The sequence below is a fragment of the Gracilinanus agilis genome, chromosome 2 (assembly GCF_016433145.1).
Source record: "Gracilinanus agilis isolate LMUSP501 chromosome 2, AgileGrace, whole genome shotgun sequence".
Classification (NCBI taxonomy): Eukaryota; Metazoa; Chordata; class Mammalia; order Didelphimorphia; family Didelphidae; genus Gracilinanus; species Gracilinanus agilis.
The window spans coordinates 338,944,801-338,962,140 of record NC_058131.1 but is presented as its reverse complement, the minus strand read 5'-3'; the positions used below and the strand labels follow the sequence as shown (position 1 = coordinate 338,962,140).

General features: G+C 38.7%; 1 protein-coding gene and 1 non-coding gene across 2 annotated transcripts in view; both read right to left on the bottom strand.

Annotated features, from left to right (window-relative positions):
* Window positions 1-17,340, bottom strand: part of ARHGAP40 (Rho GTPase activating protein 40) — an 82,967-nt gene that overhangs the window by 23,326 nt on the left and 42,301 nt on the right. Inside the window, exons 3-8 of the mRNA XM_044659800.1 lie at window positions 10,850-11,070; window positions 8,752-8,827; window positions 6,713-6,876; window positions 4,147-4,312; window positions 2,354-2,445; window positions 2,099-2,176 (exon numbers count right to left, since the gene is read on the bottom strand). Coding sequence (XP_044515735.1) covers window positions 2,099-2,176; window positions 2,354-2,445; window positions 4,147-4,312; window positions 6,713-6,876; window positions 8,752-8,827; window positions 10,850-11,070 — 797 coding nt within the window. The remainder of the gene's footprint in view (window positions 1-2,098; window positions 2,177-2,353; window positions 2,446-4,146; window positions 4,313-6,712; window positions 6,877-8,751; window positions 8,828-10,849; window positions 11,071-17,340) is intronic.
* Window positions 6,059-6,165, bottom strand: LOC123238385. Its single transcript, XR_006505576.1, has one exon. It is a non-coding gene; the product is annotated as a U6 spliceosomal RNA (small nuclear RNA).

The following is a 17,340-nucleotide window of genomic DNA, read 5'->3' as shown; positions in this document are numbered from 1 at the left end:
GTGTATAAGAGACAGAGGGGATGTGGCAAAATTGGGACATTAATGCATTGCTGGTGGAGCTGTGAACTGATCCAGCCATTCTGGCTGGCAATTTGGAATCATGCTCAAAGGGCTATAAAAGAATGCCTGCCCTTTGATCCAGCCATACCATTGTTGGGTTTGTACCCCAAAGAGATCATAGATAAACAGACTTGTATGAAAATATTTATAGCTGTGCTTTTTGTAGTGGCAACAAACTGGAAAAGGAGGGTATGCCCTTCAATTGGGGAATGGCTGAACAAACTGTGGTATCTGTTGGTGATAGAATACTATTGTGCTCAAAGGAATCATGAACTGGAGGAATTCCATGTGAACTAGAACGACCTCCAGGTATTGATGCAGAGTGAAAGGAACAGAACCAGGAGAACCTCATACACAGAGATGGATACACTGTGGCACAACTGAATGTAATAGACTTCTCTACTAGCAGCAATGCAATGACCCAGGACGATTCTGAGGGACTTATGAGAAAGAACACTATCCACATCCAGAGGAAGAACTGTGGGAGCAGAAACACAGAAGAAAAACAACTGCTTGATCACATGGGTTGATGGGGATATGACTGGGGATGTAGACTCTAAATGATCACCCAAATGCAAAAATCAATAATATGGAAATAGGTCTTGATCAATGACACATGTAAAACCCAGTGGAACTGCTCATTGGCTATGGGAGGGGGTGGGAGGAGGGGAGGGAAAGAACATGATTCATGTAACCATGGAAAAATATTCTAAATCAATTAATTAAATAAAATTTTTCAAAAAAAATAAAAAAGAAGTCCCTTGCTTTCTCTCCAGGCTTCAATTTTTGCTTTTGTAAAATGATGGAGATGGCCTAGATCATGGTAGCAGAGCACGCCACAGGCTGAGGGTCAGAGTTTACAGACTCTTGGCCTAAATGATCCCTAAGGTCCTCTTCTGCTCTAAATTCTATAATCCTATTAACCATCCAGGGAAACTGGGTGCTGGGAAGTGCGCTCTCCCTTTCTTTTCATTTGTTCCTTCCTTTTGGCCACCTAGACCCTACCGAGGAGTCTCACCACCAAGGGCACACGCCCTCTTGACTTCCCTTCTCCTCCTCCTCCCCCAAACTCTTGGCCATCCAAGCTCTAAAAGACAGAGGAATACACGGCTATTTGCACAGCTTGAGTGTGACAATAACCCTTGTGGTGACATAGAGGACCTTCAGAACTCTGGGCCCTGTAATGGAATACCCCAGGGGCTTGTCCTATGACCTATTATACAGTATTAGGACTTTCAGTAAATGCTTTCTAGAGCCCAGAGAATTCTCTTGGCTGAGTTGCTTCCTTGCATTAGAATGCGAGCTTTTTGAGAGGAAGGGTTATCTTGTGTTTCTATTTGTCTTCAGCGCTTATCAGAGTATTTGGAATATGGAAGTATTTTTGTTCTTGTTTTTAAAACCCTTACCTTCTGTCTTAGAATCAATACTAAGTGTTGGTTCAAAGGCAGAAGAGCAGTAAGAGCTAAACAATTAGGGTTAAGTTACTTGCACAGCATCACATAGCTAAGAAGTATCTGAGGCCAGATTTGAACTCAGGCCCTCCAGGCCTGGCTCTCTATCTACTGACCCACCTACCTGCCCCTAGAAGTGTAATTTAATAAATGTTTTTTTTTTCATCCAATTCATTTGACTCTATGAATCAGTGCATTTGGTGGCTGCAAAATCATGGGAATCTTTGGGAGAATTTAAGAGAACTGAACAAAGATTGTGCCAATCAAGAAGAGAATCAGGAAGAGGAAATGTGGGTAAAAAAAAGAAAAGTAGAAGACAGAATAATGAAGGAAATGAAACAGAACCACACTAAGTGACTTTCTATATCTGTAAAGTGATTTTGCATTGTGTTCATTCAACATTCATGGCTAATTAGTAGCATCAATTCAAAAAATACACAGGCCAACAAGAGTATTTCTATTGACCATTTGTACACATTGATAAGTAAAGTGTCAAAAACAGACCACCATGTGCACAGGTGAATATAGAAGCCAGAAGACCCAACTCCAATTATTAGTTAAAAAACAAAAACAAAAAAGCCAATTACCTTAATCCTGGTCTGGGAGCCAGACACTCTCAGGATCCCTTCCGTGTCTAACCCTCTCTTCTCCAAACACGAAAGCAGCTGGGAAAAGTTAGAACTGGTGAGTGAAAGAGAAGCTTTGGAAACACACCTAAGAAGATTCCAACTTAGGGAGTTTCTACATATAACCAAGAGTCTCAGAGGTCTGGGGACAGTGGTGTACTCAGATGGCCAGAGGCTGACTGGTAGCTACATGCCTGACATCTGAGCTCAACTTACAGCTTGTAGAATCAGTGGAACTTGTGTGTTAGGAACAACTTTCTGATCAGTCTCCAACAAAGTGCTAAGAGGGACTCCAAAAAGCCGGTTCTCTGTAGAAGAACAGAAAAAAAAAACAAACACTCTTATCTTTTAAAGTAATATCGACTTTTCCTCCTTAGTTTTTCCAGGAGCAACCTGTATTGGACCACCCATTCCACCAGAATTAAGGGACTTATTTTATCTTATTAATTCATTTATTTAGAATAATTTTCCATGGTTATGTGATTCATGATCTTTCTACCCCTCTTTTCCTTCCCCCCTCCCCGAACTGACAAGCGATTCCACTGGGCTATACATGTATTACTATTCAAAACCTATTTCCATATTATTCATATTTGCAATAGAGTGATCTTTTAAAGCCAAAACCCTAATCACATCCCCATTGAACCATGTGATTGATTATATGATTTTTATTCTGTGTTTCTACTCCAAGTTCTTTCTCTGGATGTGGATAGTGTTCTTTTTCATAATTCCTCAGGATTGAAGGGACACATTTTAAAGATAATAATTAATTTCTGCAAAAGTCCTCCTCCAGTGCCATCCAAAGACACAGGCATTGAGCTCACTTCTCAGAGTGACTGTAATTGGAACATAAGTTCTTGCAGACCTAATGAGTTGAAGGGGCTTTATGAGAAGGACCAGGGACAGACCAAGCATCCATCATACAAGAGATGTAGAGATGGAAGTGACTTTAGAGGTCCCTGCATCCAATTCTCTCATTTTTCAGATGAAGAAACTGAGGCCTTGAGAGGATGACTTGTCACTAAGGTCACCCAAGTAGTAAGTGTCTGAAGTAAGATACAAACCCAGGCCTCTCTATTCCAAGTCCAGTGTTCTATGTGCTCTATACCACACTGCTTTTGATCTGCCAAATTCAGAAATGCTTATTCCCAAAAGTCGGCCACTGGGCCATGATTTCTTTGTCCAAAACAACTTATTAAACCATCTCCTGAGACATGGAAAGGTTGTAATCTGTATCAGTAGAAGGAGCACTCACTGAGTGTTAGCCTTTTCTGTGTCTATCGTGTAAGCAAATCAGCAGAAGACAGAAATCACCGATATGAAGCACTGAGAGTGCAAGAAAAATACACTGTTCCACAGAACACACACTGACACACACACTTGTGGGTAAATATGTGTACCAAAAATTCTGATGCAAACTCACAAATGGAAGTGGACAAGACATGGGGTTGAGGAAAATTGGGCTCTGCTACTGGCCATGAGGCACTAGAGGCAATTACATAGCAGAGTAGATAGAACCTGAAGCCCGGCTCTGGCTGGGCCTGGAGCCAGGAAGACTTAAGTTCAAATCTGGCCTCAATTACTAGCTGTGTGACCCTGGGGAAGTCACTTAATCACTGTCTACCTCCGTTTCCTCATCTGTAAAATGCAGATCATCTACTTCCCACAGTTACTGCAAGTATCAAATGAGGTGATATTTGAAAAGTGCCTGGCACAAAATAGATGCTTAATATATGTTTGTCTTCTTTCTTCAATGAATAGGTTGACCCGTGAATCTGGGACTCTTAGTTTTAGTAACCATGGGCCAGTTTTCTTAGAAAGACACTCAGAAAATCTCTTCCAAACCTCATATAGTATTCCTGTCCCTAAATATTATTTACAACCTCTGCAGGGGTTAAGATTTCTCATGCCTTCTATTCTCAAATAAAAAAAATTCAAGAGAATATTAGTTTGTTTTCAATCAAATCTCATTTCAGTTAGACTTTTAAATAGAATAGAAGATGGATAACCTGTTGCCTTCCATTTTCCTGCCTTGCTCCTTCTCAAGTCCAGACCCAAAATGTCACACAGAGCTGTCAGCTCAATCAGGGCCAATGTGGGGATCTTCTTCATATCTTGTGGTGATAAGTCTCCTATTCTTGTCACTCCAAGTCTTCCCTTGGGAATTCTAAACTTCTAGAGAAACAGAAGAAAATTCTCAGTGTTTAAAATTCTTAGTAGAGATTATGGTGTTTGAAATTACAGATAATCCCAGGAAATTCAGTCATTTTCAGGTAATACATGAATGTCATTGGAAAGATCTCTGGCCTGGGGATCATAATGCCCAGGTTCTAGTCCTGGGTCTGATATGAACACTCTGTGACAAATCACCCTTCTGTGGGCCTCAGTTCTATCATATGTATAATGACAGAATTGGTCAGTTTTATCATTGTATAAGGACAAAATTAACTGAAACTTTAGAAGAAGTCTTGGAAATCTGGGGCTTATAATAAGGCAGGTTAAATCATGGAAAATTTTTCTTAATTAATCAATTAAATAAAATTTTAAAATTAAAAAAAACAATAAGACCATTTACAATAAGATGCAATGGATAGAATGCCAGGCCTAGATTTAGAAAGACTCATCCTCCTGAGTTCAAATCTGGCCTCAGACACTAGCTATATGATCCTGGGCAGTTTACTTAACCCTGTTTGCCCTAGTTCCTCATCTGTCAAATGAGCTCTGGAGAAGGAAATGGCAAACCACTTCAGTATCTCTGCCAAGAAAATCCCAAATGAGTTCACAATGAGTAGGACACTATTGAAATGACTGAGCAACAATACTCCAGTTTTCCCTCCTTGCCCTCCCCTACAAATATTTTACAGATAAAAAAAATCCAGGCTCAGAGTGATAAAGAGACTTTCCCATGGTCATCTAGATAGTAGTAAATGGCAGAGATGGAATTTGAACCCAGGTCCTTGGATTCCAAATGCAGCAGTTCATGTTCTGCTACAATTCAGACTTGAACCATTCAAAACTGAATTCATTGTCTTCCCTTCACCACTCTCTAAACTTATTCTCTCTCTTGATCTCTTCATTATCTTCTCTTTGCTCTCATCACCACTGCCCCAGGATGGGCTTTTCATTGCTTGTCACCTATATTATTACAAGTGCCACCCAACCATCTCCCTCCTCCAGGCTCTGTCCTCCAATTAATGCCACACACCACTAGCAAATAAACTATCTAAACCATAGTACAAATGTCATTTTCCAAATAAATTCATCACCTACATAGGGCTTTAAAGTTTACAAAACATTTCACAAATTCTGTCTCATTTTAACCTCCCAATAATCCTGGGAAAAAGTTCATTATCAATAATATTTCACAGATAAGAAAGTAGAGGCTGGTAGAAATTAAGTAACTTGTCTGGGGTCACACAACTAATAAGTGTCTGAGGCCAGATCTGAACTCAGAAATTGGTCACCTGCATCTATTACTATTGACTAACATATATTATGTGCTACATTCAACCTGAAGTATACATCATTTCTATACACATGCCCCTTTCCCACCCTTCTACTTTGGCTCATACTGTTGCTTTCCCATGTTTCCTTCTTCCCGTCCTTATTTCTACATGTAGAAATCCTGCCCATTTTCTGAATTCCAGCTGAAAATGCCACCCCTTTCACTGAGCTTCACTAAATCTTCCCAATGGAAGCTGATCTCATAGAACTAGAGAATTTGGGAGATGGAGGGGACCCAAGCAAGCATCTAGTCCAACACATACAGAAAAGGACTCCCTACTACATCATGTCCTATAAATGGTCATCCAGACCTCCATGAAGGAGAAGCCCACAGCCTATCAGCGCAGATATTGAACTTTATATACCTTCCATTTATTTATTTATTTGTTTGTTTATTCATTCATTTATTTGTTTGTTTGGAGAGGGAAATGGTTCATGAATTTGCATGTCATCCTTGCAAAGGGGCTGTGTTAATCTTCTCTGTATCATTCCAATTTTAAAATACGTGCTGCCGAAGTGAGAATCATAACTCCAGTTTATTGCTAATATGTTTTTCCTGACATCAAGCCTACATTTGCCTCTTCGTAATTTCTAACCATTGCACTTCTGCCTTTGGATCCTTTTAACTAAATTTTAAAATTCAACATAATTTATTTTCCTTTCTAAAGTCTCTTCCCCACCCACTGAGAAGGCAAAAAAAAATTTACAAAACAAAGTCCCACTTTAGCCATATCCCACCACATACCGCCCCCCTCCCAAAAAAAGAAGACAGGGGAAAATATGCTTTCATCTATACCCTTTTCAATACTTTGGACTTCTTGTACGATCCCAATCACAATGAAACTTGTTTTACAACACTGTGTATACATGTCTAATCTCACATACCAAAATGGAAGTTCCTTGAAGGCAAGGACTGGACATTATTCATCTTTATCTCCTTCAGAGTTTTACTCATTATAGTTGCCCAGTAAATAAATGTATAAGAAGTTGAATCCAAAAGCATGCCACGATGCCTCAGAACCCATGGAAAAGTAATGCCTAAAGAAGTTAGTTAGATTCCCAATCCCTTACCGGCAGTGAGCCCTTGCCCTTTATCCACTTAGCTTCTGGGGGTAGTGTTCCTTTCTGCAGGAGTGCTGCTTGCTCTGAATATGCAGAATCAGTGCTGAATATTTCCTCCTTTCCAGAACTGGGAACTGGGCAAGGATATTCCATACATCCTGGATAATCTACCGCTGCCAAGGGACAAAAACAGAGCTCTTTAACAGAAGTCACAGGGCAGATGTCTGCAGATGTCCTGCAGAAGTTGGTGACAGCTGTTCTTGAAGGAAACATCTGCTCAGGGGTTTATTTATTACAGATAGACTTCTCCTTCCCTGGACTCCAGACCCACAGGCCAAACTCAGTTTTAATAATGAAGGAATCTTGCCTGTGGAATAACTAACTATAGAAATTCTACCCAAGTTTTTCTCACTTCTACTTTCTTATCTTTCCAATCTATCCTTCATACCCAGAACATTCTTCCTTAGATCCCAAAATTATTATGTTGGGTAAACTCCTAGGGGGCAGTGATGCCATTTATCTGCTAAAGAATTTTCAGTGATTCCCTATTGCCTTCCAGAATAAGGTTAATACTTCTTTGAGTAGTATTCAATGTTTCTTCAATCTGGAACCATCCTATCTTTCCTGCCTTATCTTACATATAACGTATAAATCAACCAAATTAGGTATCTCCAAAGTGGCAGAATAACCCTGGTACTCTCATTCTTCCTTGTCTTTCCTCAATTAATTCCCAAATCTTTGCATGCCCTTCTACCTCCCTAAACAACCTTCAGGCCTTTGCCTGCTGAATTCTTTCCTATTCCTTCCCAATTAAAATTCCATCTCTTTAAAGAAGTCTTCCCTGATCCCACTAACCAGTGGACAATAGCCTTTCCCTCTTAGATTTTCTCCAGCACTTTACTTGCACCTCCATAAGACAGTTACCATGTAATATTGTATATTATAAATCGTTGTCCTTACTAACATATCCCTGGACTAAGTTCATGAATACAGGAACCAAGACTTCTTTAAGTTTTGTTTCTTTGCCAGCACCTAACCCAGGGCTCTGCTCATAGAACACACTTAATAAATGTTTGTTTTTTTAAATCCTTACCTCCATCTTACAATCAAACTCTGTATTGGTTCCAAGGCAGAAGAACAGTAAGGTTTAGGTAATGAGGATTAAGTGACTTGCCCAGGGTCACACAACTGACAAGTGTCTGAAGTCAGATTTTAACCCAGGACTTCCTGGCTCTTGGTCTGACTCTCAATCCACTGAGCCACCCAGCTGCCCCACTGAATTGCATCTAGAAGTCTTATAACCACAATGTGTCTTTTTTCTATGATAAAGATCCTATAGTCCACCAGGACTCCTACTGCTGATATTTCTCAAGTTCTCTGATACATGGAAAAGAAAACATTTTATCTGTCATGTTAATAACAGGGCTTGGGCACTCAACTCTATGTAAATGAAAGATTCACCATTTGGACTCCCTCCCCAGACTCCAAGGGCTCAGCCAGTCCAGTTTGCTAATAAATTTGCCCCACATTGATATTGCTTAAGGTCATTTCTACATTGGTATAGGGGGATAGGAGTCTATCAGCCATTCCATGCTGGCTTTCAAACCCAATGACAGCTTCACAAAAGAAACCAGGGTACAAGTCAGCTCTTGATAGCTTAATGGCCAGAGTCAAGAAGAAGGAACGAGAGGGATAGAGGGAGGAGGAAGGAAAAGAAAAGTTAGTTTTTAAAGTTTTAACAAGAAAGACTGTAGGAGCAATCTAGGTGTCTCAGTAAATAGAGTGAGTGGTCTTGAATTCAAATCTAGCCTCAGACACTTTCTAGCTATGTGACTCTGGGCAAGCCACTTACCCGTTTGCCTACCCTTTGCTCTTCTGTCTTACAGAAAGTTTAAAAACAAAACAAGTAAGGACTTTAATAGTAAAATCTTTTAATGATTGATAAACTTTTTCAAAAGACAACAGCTAGAAAACAGTTACAGAGAATATTCATGAAAAAGAACCTAGTTATACTTTTAGATTTCCAAAAAAACAAAAGGCCTCCTTACCTGGTGGAGGTTCTGAAGGCCTGGATTTGGGCTGTGTCCATTTCCCCTCAGCATCTTCTCTCTCTGCTAACACTTCCTGCATAAGAATATGATGTACATTATATCAATTAGACGGCATTCATGAAGTGCCTACTCTGTGGGGCACTGAGGACCCAAAGACAAAAATGAAACCATCCCTGTCTTCGAGAAACTTAGTCTATAGAAGAAAACAACATGTATAACATAAGCATATTCAAAATGAATACAAAGTATATGCAAGGTAATTTCAGGGGGAGAGACAATAACCAGGGGGAATCAAGATAGGCATCAAACAGGAAAGGAATGAAATAAGCTTTGAAGGAAGCAGGAGATTCTTAAAAAGTGGAAGAGTAAGAGGGAGTAAATTCAAGACACGGCAGGGCAGAGGGGACAAGGGTCTATAGAGAGGAAAAGGGATGGATGGTGGAATGATATTCCACAGCTAGCAGGTAAGGTTTACAAAGTGCTTTACTTGTCATCTTGTTTGACCCTCACTATAATTTTATGAAGTAAAAGTAGTATTATCCTTGTTTTGAAGACAAGGAAACTGAGACAAAGAGAAGTTCTGGAAGGCCAATTTGGTTGGACCAGAGTATATATGAAGACAAGTCATGTATAATAAGGCTAGAGGTAGGCTGAAATCACATTTTGAAATGCTACAAATACCAAAGAGAGTTGATATTTGCTCTTAGAAGCAATTGGAAATTCATGGAGAATTTTGAGGGCAAAGAGTAGGTGAATGATAGGGTCAGACCTCTGCTTTAGTCATCTGATATCTGATGTACAGTCCTTATTCTAGAGCCCCTTAAACTAGGACTACTGTTATTCATTCCTAAGGATCTAGTTTGTGTTATCTATGACCTCTCTTTTAATGTGCGTAAGAATATGTTTGCTTCTTAGAATTTTGTTTCTGCAAATAACATCCTTCCTCTGTGGACTGAAAAATGATGTAAATGAAAAAGGATAAACGTGGATATTATAGAGAATATGTATATGTATATGGACATGATTTAAAATTCAAGACTCTTGTTCAAATCTGACCTCAGACACTTCCCAGCTGTGTGACCCTGGGCAAGTCACTTGACCCCCATTGCCTACCCTTACCATTCTTCTGCCTTGGAGCCAATATACAGTATTGACTCCAAGACGGAAGGTAAGGATTTAAAAAATAAAATAAAATAAAATAAAATAAAATAAAATTCAAGACTCTTCTGTGCACTTGTGGGGATTGTTGTGACTGAAGTTTACTTCCCTTTCCCTTATAGAATATGATTTAGCATTACTATATGGAGAATCCCAAGGAAAAAGATGGAAGCATTTCCATCAAAAGGCCTTGATTCTTACTTGAGACAACAGCTCAAGTTGAATGAATGAAAATATGATGATGTGATGAAATGAAAATAGTGATAGATTTGGTCTAATAAAATATAAGTTTGAATCCCAGCTCTGTTACTTACCACTTCTGTGACCATGGATAGGCAAATAATTTAAACTCTGGACCTCAGTATCCTTCTTTGTGATAAGAGGGGTGTGGATACGATGGGCTCTAAGCCTGTGGTCCTAAAATTATGATGTTGGGTAAACTCCTAAGGGGCAAGGAGCAAGGATTGTGAGATTTAGAGCAAAGGGGCTAAAGAAGTCATCTAGTCCAACCTCTGAATTTTATAAAAGGGGAAACTGAGGCTCAGAGAGTTTAAATGATTTGCCCAAGATTATATAGTTACTTTAGAGACAAGTTTTATACCAAAATCCTCTAGACTCCATTTGTGGCCACTCTTTCCATGACACCACAAAGTATTCCAAGAACCTAGTTCTTAATATATTTTTGCTGAATTGAATTGGATTTGCCAAAAAGATTTGATGGTCTTTCTCTTATTCAGGCAAATACATCAGCTGTTCAGTTGAAAATCTGATCTCTTACCATATGACCTTCTTTGTCTTATGAGTTTAATGGTCACCTCAACATCAAGGATTAATTTTGTTTGTGGAAAATAAATTAATAGGAACACTAGGGATGGGGAAAGCAGGATAAGGGAATGATGAGAGGGCAAAATATCAGAAAAGGCAAGATTTAACTGACCCCTGTATCAAAGGTGCCAAAGATGTCTCTGACGTCCCTCACTGGTGGCTTGTTTTTCTTACGGATTGAGCGTGTGTATGTGTCTAGTCTCCGTTGCACAGCAGCCGCTTGGGTCTTTGTGAGCGTGGACAGGAGCACTCTGTTATCACTGTCTGGTGTAGGAGCCCCAATGAGGTCAGCTAAGCCTGTGTCCTGAAGCCACTGGGCTTCTGCCTCACCCTCTGTCAACAAATGAAAAGCATCGGAGTAAACATTTTACCATGAATCCAGAGGCAAAAGGGATAGCAGATAGAGTCATATTCACAAAGATATTACCAGACAGACAGATGTTTATGGTAATGAGCACCCTGTTTGCGAGAATATTTGGGCTCACACTAAATGACCACTTGTCAGAGATGTGAGATGGAAGAGATACTTAGGGTTTGGGTCAGTGCCAAGTTAGATGATGACCTTTGAAGTCCCACTGAAACCTTTATTTTATTTTATAAGTCTCAGAGACAGATATTCACACTTACATATGCAGTCACAAGAGCACAACTGTCATGGGCAAAACGTTGCTTGAAATATACCAGTTCTTGCTGGGTATTTTCACCTAAGCACTAAATTCAGTCAACTTTTAGTGTTAATGAAGGGCTTCCTGTGTGTCCCAGAAGAGTGATTAACATGCCTTAGTTTCTTCATATGCAGAACGAGGAGACTAAATTAGCAGTTCAGAAATATTTAACAGTAAATATTTATTTATGATGTACTGATGGGCTCAGCACATGATTAATGGAAGTTATGCTTTATGCCAAGTATAATGTAGCATTATACTTGTCACCAGAGTTATAAGGGCCCTTAAAAGGCCCTTAAAAGGCTTCTGACTAAAGGCAAATGAATTTCTAAACAACTGAAAACAAATAGAGCCTTTTCTTTCCCTTCTAGGTCAGAGGCAACACAACCATCTTTAGTCATTCCTTCCAGGATTTTATCTTTATGCTGACTAATGAGTTTTCCACACACCATCTTTCTTTAAGCTCTAGCTCAGTGATTCCCAAAGTGGGCACCATCGCCCCCTGGTGGGTGCTGCAGAGATCCAGGGAAGCGGTGATGGCCACAGGTGCATTTCGGGGCAGTGAATAACTGTAAGGGGGCAGTGATAGTATGTGACAGGGAGTGCTAAGTAATATTTTTTCGGGAAAGGGGGCAGTAAGCCAAAAAATTTTGGGAACCGCTGCTCTAGCTTAAGCCCATTTGCATTTTATTTGGTAAAGACAGAACAATTAGTGCTACACCAAGCAAACCACAGTACCAAGATTACTTGTGGAATGAGGCAAAATAATGACAAAATTAATAGGAGTGAACCAAAGAGTGTCAAGTTAATAGGACAAGTAGCCTATTTCACAAACTATATTATAAAGCCATAATCATGAAAACTATTTGATACTGGTTTAAAAAAAGAAGAGTAATTCAATGCAACTGACTCCATAAACAAATGTGAGAAGCAAACAATTACAGGGGCTCAGTGTTTGATAGACCCAAGAACAAAAACTACAGGAGGGAGAAGACCTTATTGAAATTCTGGGAAAAATGGAAAGTAGTTAGGCAGAAATTGGGTTTAGACCAGCATCTTCTCCATTTGGAGCTTATTGTGGTATTTGGTATAACTGATCTAAATATTAAATTCATGTTGTGATGAGAATCATAACTAGAAAAAGGAGGGATGAGATTATAAAAGAGAAAACAATTATAATGATATAAAGATTTAAAGCTTTTGCACAAATAAAAGCAATGCAGCTAAACCAAGAAGAGAAACTATTAATTGAGGAAAACTCTGTATCAAGTGTTCTTGATAAAAGTCTGACTTATAAGTTATATAGAAAATAGGCATAAATAAATAAAACTAGAAGCTTTCCTACAGTCTAAAACTATGAAGAGTTTTCAAAAGACAAAAATATAATCAACAATATAAGAAAAAAGTTCCAAATCACTAATAAGAGAATTGCAAATCAAAATAGTTTTTCATCAAATTGGCAAGGATAACAAAAGATGAAAATACTCAATGACTTGGGTTGAATGTTGGAAAGGCTTTGTCAACAAAGGCACACCAATACAATTTGGATCTACGTGAGCAAAGTTACTAAGTTATATATACTTTTGACTAAGAAGTACCACTATTGGGCATAGAACTCCAAGAAGATCTATGACAGAAATAAAAGTTATATGTTTGTATGTGTGTATGGGTATCAGGATATTCATAGCAATGCTTTTCTATTGTACCAAAAGTAGATATCAATGGATTGGGTATGAGCTAAATAAATCACTCTAAATGAATGCGATGACATTTTACTTTGTTATGAGGAACACCAATGATGAGGAATTCAAAGAAACATGGGAGGGCTTATATGAACTGATGCAATGCAAAGAAAGGACCAGGAGGCTAGATTATAATACAATAATATATGACAGGCATAAAAGAGAAAATAGTTCAGAATAAATGCAAAAATCCATATTGGTTCCAGATGACTGAAAATGGAGCATACTTCCTTCTTCTTAATAGAGAAATGGTGGACTATGAGTACAGAATGTTTCATACTCCACTAGACAAATATGCTGCATCAGAAAGTTTTGCTTAGCTGTTTTTCACTGTTGTCATAAGTAAAGTAAGTGCCAGGGGAGAAGGAAGAATTATTGGATATGAACATATTATTCTAAAATATATTAATAAATACATTTTTAAAGGATACTATTATCTCAAAACAAATATGGTAGTAAAATTAAAAGAATGGTCATATTCTCATTTTTCCAAAATGACATAGTGTAGAACAAAAGTGATAGTGTAGAACCAAATCCAAGAAGTACTACCCCCAGGCTAACATGGAAAGTAGCCCCACAGGTAGTCCTGTGGCTTTTTGAGAGAAAGCAGGAAGTTATAAGCTTATACTAAATTTGGAGGGCATAGGATAATAAGCTATAGAATCAGAAGAGACTTTAGGGATCATCTAGCACAACTGCCATAGTCCATATTTAAAGAAACTGACGTTCAGAGAGGAAAGGCATTTGTCAAAGTCACATAGTGAGTAGTAGAGTTAGGATTTGAACCCAGGTCCACTTAGTCCAAATCCAAGTGTTCTCTTCACTCTATCATGTTGCCTTCTCTACATCTTCCATGGATATTTGTTTAAGCAAACTGAATTCTCTTGCTCTTGTTTAAATCTATTTACCTCTGGTCCCTTCTCCAAATCCAATATGTCAAGTTCTCCTCATTTGATCTTTCACTTGTCAACCTTTGGTCATTTTAAAGAAATAAAGCATTATGGAACAACCCTAATGGGTCTGTGTTAAAGGAAAATTGCCAAGCATCTGAAGGTCCTAGGCAACAAAAATAGAAACAGATGCTATTTTATTAAATGTTTCAAACCAGAGCCTCTATTAACATTCTCTGATGACTCATATGGGCATGGAAGTGACCTGAAGTTCTTTAAGATCATCCTAGTCAAGTAAAGCTCTTAAAGGTCCTACCAAACTGGGAAAACTTTTGAGAATAAGCCTGTTCAAGAATGAAGCTCAACTAATGCAGTGGGAGGTGCAATTCTCATTAGCAGTGGACGACACACTCACATTGATGAAATCATGAGTTCTTAAAATATCCTTAATAGTAAATGGTACCACACAGAGTTTATATCTTACGTCATATTTCTTCCCAAAAGAAGTCGGAGAGGAAGGGAAGGAAGAATAGAAAAGGAAAAAAGGAAATGGATGGAAGGAAGGAAAGAAGGAAGGGAAGGATAGAAAGAGAGGCAAAGTAGAAGAGGAAAGGAAAAGAGGAAATGAATACTATAAAAAGAAGGCAAGGAGGGAGAGAAAGAGAGGAAGAGAAAGAAAGTCAACAATAAACAAATATTTATTAAGCACTTTCTCTATGCCAGGCACTATGCAGAGCATACCATACAATACAATAAAAAATACAATAAATACAATTAAATAAAAATACAATTAAAAATACAATACAAATACAATAAAATACAATATAAAAGAATATAATACAATAAAAAAGAAAAAGAGCCCCTGCTCTCAAGGTGATTCTAAAGGGGAAGATAACAAATGGGTAGGGGGAGAGATAGAAGAGTAAAGATTTAACGAGTGGGAGAGGAGACCAGAAGAAAATAAAGACAGAGCTGACCTTGGTATTCTCCTTTAAACAGAGATTCAGGGAGTAATAAGTGTTCAAAAGAAGAAAGTGGTTGCAGGTTCAGTGTGCACTTCCAGAGTGAGAAGGCTGCATAGTGAGCTTTCCAGATTAGGAGGTTGCAAAGATAGAGTGAACTTCCAGGGTTAGAAGGAAAAGAAAAGGATAAAAAGAAGGAAGGAATGAGAGAAGTTAGGAAAAAAGGAAGGAAAAAAGGAAGAAGAGAAGAAAGGTCCATAGAAAAATGGAGAGAAGGAGTAAGGAAGAAAGGAAGTCAGGGAGGAAGAAAAAGGAAGGGGGCAGCTGGGTAGATCAATAGATTGAGAGTCAGGCCTAGAGACAGGAGGTCCTAGGTTCAAATCCGGCCTCAGACACTTCCCAGCTGTGTGACCCTGGGCAAGTCACTTGACCCCCATTGCCCACCCTTACCACTCTTCCACCTTTGAGCCAATACACAGAAGTTAAGGGTTAAAAAAAGAAAGAAAGAAAAAGGAAGAGAAGAAAAAAGCAGGGATGGAAAAACAAGAACAAAAAATTGAAAGGAAAGAAAAAGAAAGAAAAGGAGAAATTATTGCATGCTCTATGGCTCTGTCTTTTTCTCTCCAGCTCATCAGTCTTAGGCAGGGGCCAGGGCCTATTTTCTGATGGTAAAATCAAGTCAAGTCTCCAACTGTGCCCATCAAGTTCCAGGACTTCGGAATCACTATCAATGTTCTATCATCAGCTCAGCTTCTTATGCAAAATAAATCACAAATTTTCAAAATAAAATTGGATTTGGTCAGGATGTTTTGCACACAATTTAATTAGAGATCCTGCTGGCCTATAATGAAGCTTAACCTAGAAAAATCATCCTTGTTCTTGGAAAATTAGCTCTCCTCAACTGATGTCAGAAACTGCCTGTAATGACCCATTTTTCTTACAAACAGAACCTAGTGATAAAATGAAGGGCTTGGTCTGAGCTCAGGGAAAGCCTGATCTTTTATAGCTGCTATACGCATTTATAAACCAAAAAACACTATATAAATGTTTATCATCATCTTTTTCTACCTGAAGTTTCATCTGTCCAACTGCAAAACTCATTTCAGCCTGAAATGCTTGATTTCTTCTAAAAAAAGAACAATTGTTAAAAGTTAGAAAGTTTTACTGTCACCATATGAAAAAGAAAGAAAGGAGGGAGGGAGGCAGGAAGGGAGCAAAGAAGGAAGGAAAGAAAGAAGGAAAGAGCTAAATGGCAAACTAAAATGGGGAAAAGATCCCATATTTTTAGTCCTTTAGAAAGAGCAGTTGTTCTGTGATACAGGCCACAACCATCTGAGCACAATTATCTGAAAGGTCATTTGTCCCTTCATGGACTCCTGATGTTGTGGGTAAAATTTCCTCCTCCCCACACACTTAGGAGCCATTTTAAAACCTGGAAAAACAGGGAAGTGCAAATTGGAGCCCATGAGGTTTCGCTAGAGACTCCTGGCATTATAAGGCATGTTGGTCACTGGAAAACAAAGAATGAGGAAATTCAGGCATGCCCACAGGTGCCCTCCACAACTTACCAGGAGGGCAGTTGATAACAGCCCTGCTACAGAATTACTGGCATTTACACAATAAATGCAAATTGCTTTGTCTTCTAGTCTTCCAATTGCACAGGGAAACAGGAACTTAATGATCTAGAGACAGCTTAAAAAAGAAATCTGGATGTGGAATTGGAGACCCTGGGTTCCCAGTCCAACTCTACCACTTGCCACCTCTGTGACCTGAAACAATCACTTAATTTCTCTAAACCTCAGTATTCTTATTTATAAAAATAAAGGAGTTGAACTAAATGGCCTTTCAGGTTCCTTCCAGCTCAAAATCTGTAATCCTCTGATCCAAAAGATGTAGATTACAGGTTACTCATTTATTCCTTTAATCAGGAACCATTTGTAAAGCACCTACTATGTGTTTTAGGTACTAGGTTATGTGAATACAGAAACAAAAATTAAATAGTCTGTGACCTCAAGGAGCTCACATTATAGTAGGGGAAAATAATAAGTATACGATATACACAATTAAGAAGTATAAGATAAGAAAGTATAAAATATACACAAAGCAAATAAAAACTAATATTGAATAGGAGAAAGCACTAACACGTGGGATATCAGGACCAGTCTTATGTAAGAAGCAGAACCTGAGCTGAGTTTTGAAAGAAGCTAGGGATTCTAATAGGGATTCTAAGAGGCAGGAATACAGACAGTCAAGGCAGCAAAGGTGAGCCTGGGTGGAGGTATGGAGACAAGATGCAGAATGCCTTTTATAGGGAGAACCCAGCACATAGGACAGTTTGGCCCAA